This window comes from Streptopelia decaocto (genome assembly GCF_964273445.1).
Source record: "Streptopelia decaocto genome assembly, chromosome: 3".
Classification (NCBI taxonomy): domain Eukaryota; kingdom Metazoa; phylum Chordata; class Aves; order Columbiformes; family Columbidae; genus Streptopelia; species Streptopelia decaocto.
This window is the reverse complement of record NC_138656.1, coordinates 105,893,923-105,908,033: the sequence shown is the minus strand read 5'-3', so window position 1 is coordinate 105,908,033 and position 14,111 is coordinate 105,893,923. Positions and strand designations below refer to the sequence as shown.

The 14,111-nt window shown below is 38.3% G+C and overlaps 1 protein-coding gene across 3 annotated transcripts in view; it reads left to right on the top strand.

Moving 5' to 3' along the window:
- Positions 1–13,153, top strand: part of ROCK2 (Rho associated coiled-coil containing protein kinase 2) — a 102,992-nt gene extending 89,839 nt beyond the window's left edge. For 2 of the 3 annotated variants that reach the window (XM_082047780.1, XM_082047782.1), the window contains 7 exons: positions 2,007–2,077; positions 3,002–3,090; positions 3,821–3,899; positions 4,102–4,363; positions 4,910–5,123; positions 9,681–9,793; positions 11,053–13,153. In XM_082047780.1, coding sequence (XP_081903906.1) covers positions 2,007–2,077; positions 3,002–3,090; positions 3,821–3,899; positions 4,102–4,363; positions 4,910–5,123; positions 9,681–9,780 — 815 coding nt within the window. In that variant the 3' untranslated portion in view covers positions 9,781–9,793; positions 11,053–13,153. The remainder of the gene's footprint in view (positions 1–2,006; positions 2,078–3,001; positions 3,091–3,820; positions 3,900–4,101; positions 4,364–4,909; positions 5,124–9,680; positions 9,794–11,052) is intronic. The other variant, XM_082047781.1, reaches the window with a different exon arrangement.
- The last annotated feature ends 958 nt before the right edge of the window (positions 13,154–14,111 follow it).

Below are 14,111 nucleotides of genomic sequence, written 5' to 3'. Positions count from 1 at the left end.
CTGGTAAAACAGAGCTTTATTTTACTAATTTTATTTTCATTTTGTATGACTACTACATAGACTGTGCTGAACAAAACTTCTGCTAAATCTTAGAGATGGGTTTTTTAATTACAGTCAAATTTTTGTATTTCACTTGAGATTCCTTTAAAGAGCGTAAACTTTTCCACTGAAAGCAGAACTTGTTTTGGGATATTGACATTACTTCATCAGACTAAAGAATAATGTGTTTCCTCTATTTTTATCATTCTCTGGGTTTTCTGTGAGGCTTCTGATAAAAGAATTGTTAAGTACATGGTATTTTCCTTGTTAGCTGCTGTTGTGGTATCTGCATGGTTTTATTTTGTACTGAAGTAAAAATCATACCTAAGCTAGGACTTTTTACTAACATGATTACAACAGATTTGAGGTATGATGATTGTGTTTTGTTGGGTTTTTTCCCTACTAGTGCTTAAAAGCACGTACTGTGAAAATTTTGAAATATTCGGCCCTTTCTCTGATCTGTTAGTATAGAATAGACACCTCTAATTTTTTTCCAATTTCATTGAATAATATTGGAGACTACAGAGAAAAATAGGAAATAAATTAATGCATTTTTTCACACCATTAACAAACTACAGATACTTTCTAGATGTGGGGAAGGATTTTTTGCATCAGCATTATGCTCGCTACCCTTTGTGTCAGGTGTAGATGAAAGGAACAATTTAAAGTGGCAGGTATGAGGCAAAATGTGCATTCACAGTATCACAGTATGTTTGGGATTGGAAGGGACCTCAAAAGATCATCTAGTCCAATCCCCCTGCTGGAGAGAAATACTTCATGTATTTGATATGTACATTAAAATGTGTCAACAGCAGTGATTACAGAGCAATAAACCTTGAGGAGAGAGCATATTTGAATAAATAACCTTGCTTCAAGTCTCTCTAGACAAAATGAGAATTCTATGAATATCTAATAACTATTTGTCACGCTATGTTTAACATGGGCAGGAGCCTGCAAATGAGAAAGAAAATAGCTTTTGCAATTTTGAAGCATGTTTGTGCTCCTTCCATGGGTTTGTGTTTGCTAATACTTAAGGCTTCAGTATTTTTGACTTGGAGGTTGTCTCATAGAATCATAGAGTGTCCTGAGTTGGAAGGGACCCACAGGCATCGTCGAGTCCAACTCCTCTGCTAGGGTGGGAAACTCATTAGGAAAATATTATTGCAATTGAGTAGTTCCTTTTAACAAAACATAGGGGAAAGAAATGCTTGATACTAAGTGCAGCTATAGAAATAGAATCAAAGTCTTTGTGTTACCAAACACTAGGAAAGTGTGAGCTGCTGAGCTTTTGGTTACTACTGAAATGTGTCTGTCAAACAACAGCTGAGCTGTTAATACTGTTGATAAATCACATCTGACTAATGTACCAGTGTAATATAGAATATTGCAAGTGTGTGAAAGGGCAGCTGAATTTAGGGAAGGCCTGACGAGTAGCCAAAAATGACTTAATTTGTATCAGAAAGCCTAGGAGATTTAGGCAGAATTAGAAAAAAAAAATTACAGAGCAAAAAATACAACTTAAAATACTAAACTTATGAAATTTTACCTGGTGCATAGAGGGTATAGGTTATTTGTACTGGCAGTTTGCCTTTTTTTGTCTTGAACCAGATGTTGTGTGGTCTGTACTAATACCTTCAGATGCTGTTTTAAAAGGTAAAGGTTGATAGACAGAAGCATTTTAAGTCTTGAAGAAATTACTAAAGGGATTGCGTGTGCTGTAATTGCAAGTTTGCTCTTCCCCTTCTTCCCTATGCCTACTAGTGTTTTGTAATTGCATTGTTGGTTATTGGCTGTATTCAGGAATACACGATTTAATTTATTCCTGAACATTTACTGCAAGGTCTACAAGATCTTGTAAGTAGTTAGTGTTCTCATGTTTGCTCTGTTGCTTTATTATTGATCTTGAATAACTCAAAAGCAATGCTTCAGAGAATATTTATGTTCTTAAGTATATACCTTTTTTTCAGAATCAAGATTGGAAGGCTGGCTATCATTGCCTGTTAGGAATAACACTAAAAAATTTGGCTGGGTTAAAAAGGTAAGAAAACCAAATTCATGATCTTGTTTAATGTGTTTTAAACTTCCTTCATTTACTTAAGTGTATAAAATATAATATGTTAGCTGGTATAACTATGTCTGAGAGGAACAGATTAAGACGATTGTAATAGGTGAAGACCCTTCTTTGTCCAGCCAGAGGTGAGAACAGCTGTTCATGGTCTTCAAAGGTTTGTAAATTCAGCCATAGGCATTCCCAGCAGTATTACGCAGAAGGAATTTAGCGGATTCTGGAAGCAGATGCCCTTGACAAATTATTTAGGAAATAAAACTAAGAACTACACGTGTGCCTTGTGCAGCCTTCACTTTACTGCTTTTCAGGAGCCTCTTTAGTGGGTCTTAGCCCACATTGTAACATACACAGTTTCATACCAGTTCACTTACTGCTCAGTCTAACTGTTCATTCTGGACAAAACTCTGGCAACAGGAGGTCTTCTAGGTAATTAGCTTTTTATTAAAGTTGCTAGAAATCCTGGTTGGTACAACAATGACCTTTGTGAGTGTGAGCTGTATTAGTTGTGAACTGCACACATAAAATAAGCATCCTAAGATGACAGTTACTTTTGCCACCAGTACAAGTGAAAATTAAATCAGTAAAACAGAAATGAAAAGCTTGTTACATTCTTCCAGACTTTAATTTTTATCTCTCCATATATATTTAAATCTGTTTAAATTAATTTGAAAATATAAATTGATTTATCGGGTAAGCAGAAATTTGTTTGTCGTGCCATTAATTTATTGGCAAATCATGGACTCGTACAGTACTGCTATTGTCCATTTAGTTACCGTTTAATAAAATTACAGAATAATACTGCTGTGACATCTGCAGTAATTGCTGCGATGTCTTTTGACATGTGTGATGAGCTGGATTAAAATGTACATTTTATCCTTTTCTGTCTCCTAACAGTATGTAATTGTAAGCAGTAAGAAGATCCTGTTCTATGACAGCGAACAAGATAAAGAACAATCTAATCCCTATATGGTATTGGATATAGAGTAAGTAATATCTCGTGCAATTCGTCCTCTGATTTGTAGGTGAATTTTGTCAGAAAGACTTAAACAAAATGTGTTTGGACGAGCAGTCTGGGAGCACAACGTCAAATGGGACGTCCTTTTCTAATCAGAACTACAGAGGTGGGAGCTTAGGTCTCCATCGTGACAAAGAACCGCGTTTGCTGTAAGCAGAGGTGCGGCTGTGGTGTGGTGCTGGCTCTGGTGTCACCAAACGGCTTCCACCGGCTCAGCCAGACCTACGCCACCTGCCCAGTGTAGCAAAAAACGTTCAGGAAACTGTAGCAGATAAGCTATAATTTTCGGTGTTTGTACATTTGCACTTACAGTACGTCCTTGCAGGTGGGTTGTATAGTTAACTAATGTATTTTCTTAATAAATATAGAATGTGGATTTTTAGAGGTTAGCGCGTGGGGAGAGAAAGTGTGTTAGAAAGCTACAGGCAATCGTTAAGAGTCAGGTGATGTTGGTTTTTCAGTGCTGTCATTTTTTTTTGCAAATACAGCTGGGTACTTTGTGATGTCTTTTTATTTAGGGTTTTGGAAGTTCATGCGCCAGATTGAAAGACAGGACTTTAATCAAGTGATTAGGAAGTTATACTAACAGATCTTTAATGGCTCTAAGTCTTATGTGGTATGTTGTATCCTAACTTAATATGTCAATTTATCATTTTGGTAACATTAATTTTTGTCCTTTTTGAAATAATTTCCTGTAGCAAACTCTTCCATGTCCGACCAGTCACTCAGACTGATGTGTACAGAGCAGATTCCAAGGAAATTCCTAGGATATTCCAGGTATTCACTAATAAATGTTTCTAGTGTAACAAACGTGGTATTTCACACATTGTCAAAAATATTTTCATAACTTTGTCTAATGAAATATTTACTAAAAAATTCTTGAAAAAAATCAGTTCCAGTGTAATTCTTCAATTTTTATACTTAGATAATTAGTCTGAATTTACATTTGTCATCTGAGAGTATTATGCTTTGATTCTAGATTCTATATGCTAATGAAGGAGAGAGCAAAAAGGAACAGGAATTTCCTGTGGAGCCTATGGGAGAGAAGTCTAATTACATTTGTCACAAAGGACATGAGTTTATACCTACTCTTTATCACTTTCCAACCAATTGTGAAGCTTGCATGAAGCCGCTGTGGCATATGTTTAAACCTCCTCCTGCTCTAGAATGTCGCCGTTGCCATATCAAATGTCACAAAGATCACATGGATAAAAAGGAAGAGATTATAGCACCTTGCAAAGGTAAATAGCAAGTATTTGAATACACTTATATTCATATATGCATATATTCATATGGTTGCCAGAGTCACAAGGCATTCTAATAGATCAGAGGATTCTAGTAATGATCTGATATGAACTAAAGATAAGCAGGAAGGTTTTTCTTTTATTAGTATGTAGCTGTCAGAATCTTTCTGAATGTGGCGGTTGGAAGGCTGCTGCACTGCTAAGTGAAATGGTAGCATTAGTGCATGTTATGAAATAAATGACATTCAGTGAAGTTTATTCCTTGTGACTCAGGTTACATAGATTTTTGGGCTCAGGCGCACCTTTCTGTCTTTCCTCATTCTTTTCTGTGTGAGTGTGTATCCTCCATAGTGCACTGAGCTCTAAATGTAAGGATGAGGCCCTGCCAGCAGCAAAACCTGGTTCACTTCGCTTTTGTTTTCTCTGCTAATTTCTCTTTGTGTTGACTGTGAGAGTATGGTAACCTGACAACTAATTTGTGATGTGGGAACATGTTTAGAATATTAACAGTCTTCATTTTTATTTCAAAAACTCTTGTTACAGTGTACTATGATATTTCAACGGCAAAGAATTTACTACTGTTAGCTAATTCTACGGAAGAACAGCAAAAATGGGTAAGCCGACTGGTGAAAAAAATACCCAAGAAGCCTCCAGCACCAGACCCCTTTGCTCGATCTTCTCCCAGAACTTCCATGAAGGTACAGCCAAACCAGTCCATCAGACGACCAAGTCGACAGCTTCCTCCAAACAAACCGAGGTGACACAGAGCTGCTATTTAGTTTGTTTAAAACATTTTGCTACTATGAATGTTGTATATGTTGATAAGGACAATTGACCACAAACATTGTTGACTACTGACGTGTTAACTAGCATGTTATCTTCTATAAACCTCAATTAAGTTAAGAGCCACTATGTTTGTTCCCTTGTTTAAGGGACCTTGCTTTACCTGTTAGTTATCCTTGCCATACTGAAAATGTATCTTATTGCTCTTAGATGTAACAGGCAGAACTTGCAGTGTTCATCTGTAGCCGAATAGTTCCTGTGATCTGGCATCTGGAAGGGAAGATGGGGTTTAACGAGGCAAAGAGTCAGTCAGAGGGATGTGAAGATTTAAAGAAAAAAAGGTTTAACAATTTTCAAGATGGCCACTACAGGATTTGAAGTTGAGCAATGAAGTTAGGTGCTTGTGGTTCTAATGAACCTTGGAGAGAATAGGTGCCTTCAAAAGCAATCTAGAAGGCCTTACACACAGCAAAAGACAATGTGTCTTTCATTTTTTATTGCTTGGTTTTGTGGCATGTGTTTGAATTCCTGCCCTGCTCTAAGGTTAGACACCTGTTTGTGGATTTGTATTTGAGAGTGTGTTTCATCTCGTCAAATGTGTGTATCTGTGTCTAACTCCGTTTACAGTTGATGTTTAGGAAGAGTTGTTTTCAGGATTCATGTCGTCCTGGTGTAGAAAAGGAGCATACAGCATGTTCTTGGACATCTACAGTGAAAAGCTTGTTCACATGGCTCTCACTTTTGTGTCTCTGCCCATGCGGGTTCCTGGGTGGAGCCCCTTGCTGCAGCGGTAGCACCTGTCTGAGCAGCTCTCACGCTTTGTGCAAGAGAGCGGGAAGGCGGGGGATCCCCATTTGGTCAGGTAGCTGGAGCACTTACCAAGGGGTGAGAGGATTGGTTTCAGTTCTTTATTCGGTAGCCTAGGACTCAGGCTGTGATTCCTAAAAGAAGAGTCTTATCAAGTTCCTCTGATTTGTGGAAAAAATGACAAAACAAAGAACAGTACTGGGTCAATTTTAAGGAGCAAAATCCCATACTGTATTGTGGAAGTGATAACATTCTGCGGGTAGTGCTTACGTGCTGCACAGTACACAATTTCTGGATTTTTTCAGTTTGCATTTTCCGTCACCTGGAGTACTGGCTGTACTTGGTTATATCAGTGCACGGTTGTGGGCAGCCTGTAAAAAGTTTAGTCGGAGTCGTTCTTGTTGCAGTGTTCCAGCAGCAACAGGCAGTTCAGCAAAGGCTTCACATTTTTCCCCAGAGAGATATTAATAATTTGGCAGTGGCAGGTGGCACCGTGACCTCGGGTCTGTGACCGGGCTGCTGCCAGTGCCTGAGCTGGCTGCTGGAAAACTGGGTTGGGTGAGTGGCCAGAGTTGGAGTGGGGAGCGCAGTGTACGTGTGATCTGATGGTGATACCGCTGTTAGCACAAAACAGCCTTATGCTGTAAAGAGTTAGATCCTAAAAAAATGCTGGTATTTTAATGTGTGGAAATGCATAGTGAAAGTAACTTAATTTCACTTTCCCTCTAACTTGCATACAGTCTAATTTTTGGTGATTTACTTTATACATATAAAAGAAAGATCTCATAATTTGGGTTTTAAATGATTAGATTTTTTTATTATAAACATGAAGGCAAAAAGTTTTTTAATCACTTCTTAGGGACTGATTATCGAAGAGTTTCTTTGTACAAAACTAACCAAAATATCCATGATTGGATTGAAACATGAATTGAAGAAACATTTATGACAACTTGGGGGACAAGTAGAATGCTTTTCTTTCGCATAGTGTTTACAGTCTAATTCAGTAGGGTTATTCTGTTTCTTATTGTTGACAGAAAAGGTTATATTATAAATCCTGATTCTTTTTCCACAGCTACTCTTAGGTGTTCTGAAAATAATTTCTTTCCTTCTTACACCCTTCTTTCAATCTTCATGACCTTTTTTACAAAATGCTTTCATAACTTAGTGTTTACTCTTGCCATTCTTTTTAGTTGTGATCATCCTCCACTACAAATCAGTCTTGGATGTGTTTTTTCTCTATCTGTATATTTTATAATGGTGGTAGGAGGGAGGAGGGTGAATATTTTTGTGTGTAAGCCATTTTATTTTTTCAGTTAAACTTTCCAAGTTAGCTTTGCAAATGTACCTACTAGATGGAAAAGTGGAGTTCTGTGAGGTCATGTCACCTGTTACCTTATTAATGCAGGTCTGTCAAACCAGTGGAAATTTTTATGGATTTAAACTCTTAATTAAGAAACCACGTACTTATAAATTACTGTAATTGCTGTGGCAAATTTATATCTGACTGGTGCTTCTGTGAGGCTTTTGTGCAAGGGGAATAATTAATTTTCTGTTACGAAATTTATTAAGAATGAAGATGTAGTTGCCAGTGAGATGGGGACTGAGTGTCTGTTGAGAAGCCGGAGATGAGGCAGCTCTGGGACTGCACCCAGAGGGCTGAGGACAGAGGTGTCCCCTCTGGTCACTCCTGGGTCTACAGCGAGATCCTACCTCCGCCTTTGGGCCCCCAGATTCAAGCCAGACATCGACAAACCAGGGCAAGTCCAGCGGAGGCCACCAGGGTGGTCAGAGCGGAGGCTTGAGGGAGCCAGGCTTGTTCAGCCTGGATGAAGGAAGCTCCAGCAGGGTATCAGAGCAGCCTCCCTTGCCTGTGGGGAGGTTATTGAGAAGATGGAGCCAGGATCTTCAGTGCTGCATGGTGGGATGGTGGGAAACCAGGGGCTGATTGAACCAAAAGAGATTCCAGCTGGAGAAAATGAAAAGCCAATGGCAGACAGCTGGGCAGGGAGGCAGGCTGCTGAGGCTGGGGGGGCTCCACAGAATCATAGAATAGTTTGGGTTGGAAGGGACCCTCAAAGGTCATCTAGTTCAACCCCCCTGCAATGAGCAGGGACATCTGCAACTAGATCAGGTTGCTCAGAGCCCTGTCCAGCCTGGCCTTGAATGTTTCCAGGGATGGGGGCATTGACCACCTCTCTGGGCAACCTGGGCCAGTGTTTTACCACTCTCATTGTAAAACGTTTCTTCCTCATGTCTAGCCTGAATCTCTCCTTTTCTAGCATATCTGTCTCTGGAGGCTTTCAAGACCTGACAGGACAAAGCCTTGAGCAGCGTGGGCTGGCCTTGTAGCTGCCCCTGCTTTGAATGGGAGGTCGGGCTTAGAGACCTCCTGAGGTCCATTCCAACCTGCATTGTCCTGTAAATGCTGTCCCTGTGAGGAACTTCACACAGTGATTGTTTCTCCAAGGTTTTCATGGCTGTTGTTCTTTGTGATTATCTAGGTAAGGGCAAAGCAGTTTTTGATACAGACTGTACAATTTCTACTTATCCATTCAGCTGGATTGTGCCGAAAGGATAATTCCAAGTTGAAAAAAAAATCAACTTAAATATATTTTAATGCCTAATAAATGTTAAAGTGTTAGAAGTTGCAATAGCCTTAGTTCATATAGTAAATGAATGTTGAGCCTTTTCGGGGATATATCACATTTAAAAGTGTGAAAACTTTAAAACCTAAAAACCAAAAGAAACACTGAAACTCATTTTGTTTAAAGCATGTGATTAACTGTATTAAACACTGTAGCATGTTTTACCAAAAACACACTGAACACTCTGTTAGGTTTCTGTCTCTGTTTCTTATGCTTGACAAATATTCCTATTTAAAATTCATTGAGCTCACTGGAGAGATGACCAGGCTGGGCTTCATTTCTTGTAGCTGTAGCAATTGAGAAGTTAGTACTTCGTTAGTTACTTGTCTAAGATCCTGCGATAACAACAGAAAGAGATGAATGCTTCTAGCGAATGATTCATCCCACCCCCAAATAAATGCCTAAAATAGGTAAAATTGACTCATTTGCTGACAAGGTTTGCCTGGCTTGCTTTGTTCTATATTGACCATAGAAGGAGCGCAGGCAGCAATGCCTAGAGAACAAAGTGATGTATCTGCTCTTTTGGCATGGCTGAGCTTTAAGTAACGAGCTATAGGATAGCTGGATAGTGTAATCCCACTGTATTTGGGATAGAGTAAAATCCTACTTTATTTGTTTGTAAATACAGACAGCGTTATTTTATTTGATGTTCTGTTCACCAACCAAAATGATGTGATTTTACTGGAGAAATTGTTAGCTTTGTGTTATTGTCTGGAAAGGGATAGTGGGAGAGCATAAAACTGCACCTCAGTCAACAAAACAGCACCAATACGGCAGGCACCTAATTTTATGAAATTTACATGTTGGTATTTTCTACTGAAATTTTGAGAGGAAAAATCAGTATGGTAAGTGTTCTATAGAATGGAATGGTTTGTGAGATAAATTTCCAATGAATGTAATATTCCTGGCTTACCTGAACACTGACTGAATCTTCATGTTCCATGATAGGCAAAGGAAGGACCCCACCCACCATAACAGAGGAGTCTTTTACTTAAAAAGGTTTAGTGATAATAAATGGAATTTTGACGTCTTTTATAGAAGTGTGAACACACATTAAACATCAAACCCTCCTGTTGCAGATTACTTGATCTGGCATTTAAGGACTGGGATTGGTCTTTTGATGATGTTGATGATATTGATGATGATGATGATGATGATGACGATGTTTTTGATTTCTGAAGAAGTATAAGGGGTAAATCTAAATAGAGAGGAATGGATTTGTTTGCCTTTGAATACAGCATGCGATGTTGGATTTTGTTTCTCAAAGCAGAGAAAATGCAAGATCTCATTTTAATATTTTAAACAGTAAAAATGAGATTCTGTTAATGATGTTGATGAATTTTTTAGAGTTGTTATTTTCATTAAAACAAAGTTATTGCCTTTATCAGTGTTTTTATCTTTCTAATTTTAGATCTTTTTAAAAAGATTCATGTCTGCCTGCCCCCCCAAAAAGTATCTGTTGCTGCCAGAGTAGTTGCTCATCTGTAGTGCTAATACTGCTAATGTCTGCAGATAATTTTGGAAGGCTAAAAGGGAGATTGTAGCAGGTGGATGTTTAACTGGAATAGTTTTGGTATTCACAAATACTTTTCATTTTGAAACATTTAACACAAAATGACTGGTCTTTGGCTAGCAGACATGAAATCGCTGGTGTTCTGCATTTTGCTTTTCTACCTGTGTTATGAAGTGGATTTGACTTGGCTTTCCTTTGCAGTGCTGTGCTTTTTGGGTACCTAACCACGCCTTTGAGAACTACAGCAAATGAGCTTTGCATTTCTGTGACATGGTTTCCCTGACCGCTGTAGAAAAGATGCGGCCGCTTTATTGACCTCATTTGTCCCATGGCTCGCTTACCTATTCAGTGTGAACGTACTGGGAGTAGTCATAACTGTTTTATAGTTCTCCATGTTTAATCATTTCACATGTTGATGCAGTGTTATGTTTACACAGAAAAAAAAAAAAAAAAAAAACACGAAATGTTAAATTTTGAATAATTATTTCAAATAGTATGTAAGGCATGTCTCAGCCTTACAGAAGGGGTGATGACAGTAGCACCAGGGCTGTGACCTCAGCCATGCGCTCCGGTCACTGAGATACCAGCTCGTGGAGAATTTAACTGGCCGAGTGTTTACAGTAACAAGCATTACCTTACTTAAATATATTGCATCTTTATGTATTAAAAGCTTACAAGTTACTAATGTTTCAGAAGTGACTATTACCTTGTGTGTATTGTACTTTACCCTCATATATTACAAGGGGGTTTAACTGATCTGGGATCATAATGCGTAAGGATGTACTATACTTAAGTAATGATGCTGTTGGATATAGAGGAGTGATGTTTCTCCCAAGTGTGCTGATGAGCCCAGCTTAAGTCAAGACTTTGAGGAAGTATATTTTTGTCAGATTTACATTTGTTGCATTTACTGACCAAACTTCCTGCTTCTTTTTCAGCTAACTGCTTTCCGTGAATGCAGACACAATTCAAGGTGATAATTTTCTTCCTGTTACAGCAAGACTGAAACATATCCCAAAATATATTAAAGATATATATTTTCCTGAGAGATTGTGCTATATATATCAGAGGTTTACATTTTTGCTGCAATATAAATTACTAATCTCTGAGGGTTTTCCTGTATTCTCCTGAGTGACTGATCAAGTGAGGAATGGTTGGTAAATAGTAAAAGGATATGTTAGATAACCTTTTGAAGTCTGTTACACAAAAGCTTTCTTGGCAAGACACATACACTACATTTCATAAAAGGATCGAGAGGGATGAATGTTAAAATGGAAGAAACTGACTTTTCAGCTTTCGTAAGGATGCCACCAGCATGTCTGCAAGAAGAACAGGAGGAAGATCCGCCACAGTGATATAGACTGCATCTGTAAGAAGTGACCATTATACTGTGTATATATATTGTACTGTAATACTGCAAGAGGGTTTTAAAAATCTTTCCACTTTATTTTTTTATGCTTATTAATCAGATACCGTTACTTATTGCAGTTGCAACTATGCACTTGTATAAAGCCATAATGTTGAAGTTTATATCATTCATACGCGTCTATCAGAAGCTGCATGTCAGTGTTCAGCAGCCAGTATAAGTTTGAAGTATATACTAGTTCCAGCTCCGTCATCATGGGCAGTCCTGTTTTACCTGTCTAATTGCCTTAATTTAATTTTTTTTCCAAGTTTTTTGCCCATTCTATTTAAGGAAAAAAGAAGGTTTACCAGCTCTTAGGATGCAATTTTGCTTTGTGGCAGAAAAAATAGTGCACTATTTTTACACCTAATAAGTATATCAATGTCAGCCTATTTTGAATGTATATCGACTGGTTTCAAGGGTGGAGAGGTGTTGGTTACGGAAACAATGTCTGTTACCATGGGAATTACCAGACCATTCGCTTGTACATGTAACTGCTCATCCAGCCCTTTTTACAAACCTCAATATTAGTTATTGACTTATATTAACCCTCATTAAGTGCTATGAAACTTCATTTTGCCTTGTTTTTGCGTACTCTCCTTGATGTGTTTTTTATTTCTGAAGAAAAAAAACCTAATCTGTGACTATTTTTACATTTCACAACACAATATCCAAGGACTGTCACAAACATTAAGAAATCTGAAACATACTGTAGATGTATTTTAAAATTTTAAATCTGGTTCTCTAGCACATAGCTGTAGGCATAGATAAATATTTCAGTAGTGTGTTTGGAGAACTGATAGCTGGGAAGAAAGGGCCTCAGAGGCGCTTAATCTCACTTCTTTTTTTAAACTTGGAGTTGTACAAAAACTATAATTTATGTGGGCTCATTCATGATGTGTTCATAATTATCCCAGAAAATGCATGTTTTATACAACTACAGTATGCGATGTTAAACATATTGACAGTAAAAAATGTAGTCTCCTATTTGGTCTCTTTATATATATAAATATATATATATTTAAAATATATATATATAAAAAATATTGTGTGGGAGTGCAGTAATTTAAAATATGATCTAACACTTCAATGAAGGAGGACATTTCACTTTAAAATTTTGTTTGTTTGTTTTTGTTTTTTAAAGAGTGTTGAAATGTTTGGAAGGATAGGACCATGATTTATTTAACACTATCATGAAAGGTGGACTTGGAAACACTGAAATACTGAAAATGAATAAATATATTTACATTTTGTAACTTCTGCTACAGTTCAGTTTAACAGAGCCGGAATGTATTCAGTCTTCTGTTTATCGCAAAGTAAAATGCTGTTGGTGAGTTCTTAAATTCAAAACAAAAACTCTCATATCATTTCTGTGAGGTGTTATAACCCAGCGCACAGCTACAGTGTTTCTTCCCTGCTTGTTTTGATTTAGAGTACGGTATATTTTTAGGTAATGCAGATGTGCATAGAGTACAACATTAAAAATGTATACAGTAAAACTGTTTCCATTCACTGAATGCATAAATATTTTATATATATATAAAAAAATGTTACATTGTGGGAAGTTCTATCCTTTTCTGAATTGGAGAATATTATATATATATTTTTAAATAAACTATTTGAGTAAGGTAAAATAGTTCCTGAACTTGAGAAGCTGGTAATTAATTGAAATATTTAAAAACATAGGCAAGCCATGGGGCAGCCAGGGGGTGCTCAGCAGGAAGCCAGGGCAGGACTGTGTGGGGAGCGCAGGCTGGGGGGCTCTGGGCCAGGACACCACGTGCCGGGGCTGCCACACGTGCTCTCCTGGGCTTGTCCTCGGTTACTGTGGCTCCCTGGGGCCCTGTCAGTCTGACATCTTAGGAAATATACTGTGTTACGGTATGTACATGGTTTATACATTCTGTGCTTGCACAAGCAGCTCTGAGCTGGCCACACAGCAGCTGTGTTGGGATGTGGTCGCAGGATGATTTGGGGTGACAGGGAGCACTGGAGGTCTCTGCTCTGACCTCTGCTGCCAAGCTGGGCCACCTGCACATGGGTTCCTCAAGGCTTCGGAGTTCTCGGTGCCTCTGGGGATGGCCAGATCGCAGCACTGCTCAGAGCTCCTTCGTGCAGTTTGGGCTGTAGCCTGGAGATCACCTGCCCAATGGCTGATGGGCACGAATCTCATATTGTACCTAGGACACAAAAGGCAAAGCTGCTCTCCTGTTCTTCTCTTTTGCTCGAGACAGAGCTTCCATCTGCTGATCTATGGAATGCAAAGAACTCTTAAACATTAGCTCCTGCAGATTGTGTTGTTTCCTTTTTGTCCAATGGTAACCTTTTAAAATTTTTGAGAGAGGAGTATATTCCTGAACTAAGGAATATTTGTGTTTAAGTCACTGACGTGTAAACACTGACTTTCTGTAACAGCAAACAGCACATTTTTATGGCCTGGATGACTTTTATCTATAGAAATTTTCTCCTTGCAGGTCCTTTTGTTTCACAACAGCAAACAAGTGGCATAGCCAAGCTGCTGGAAGAGCTGGGGTCAGACTTGGAGCCAGAAGCTGAAGACATTTGTAGGGAAGTTGCTCTTTGGTTCCCATC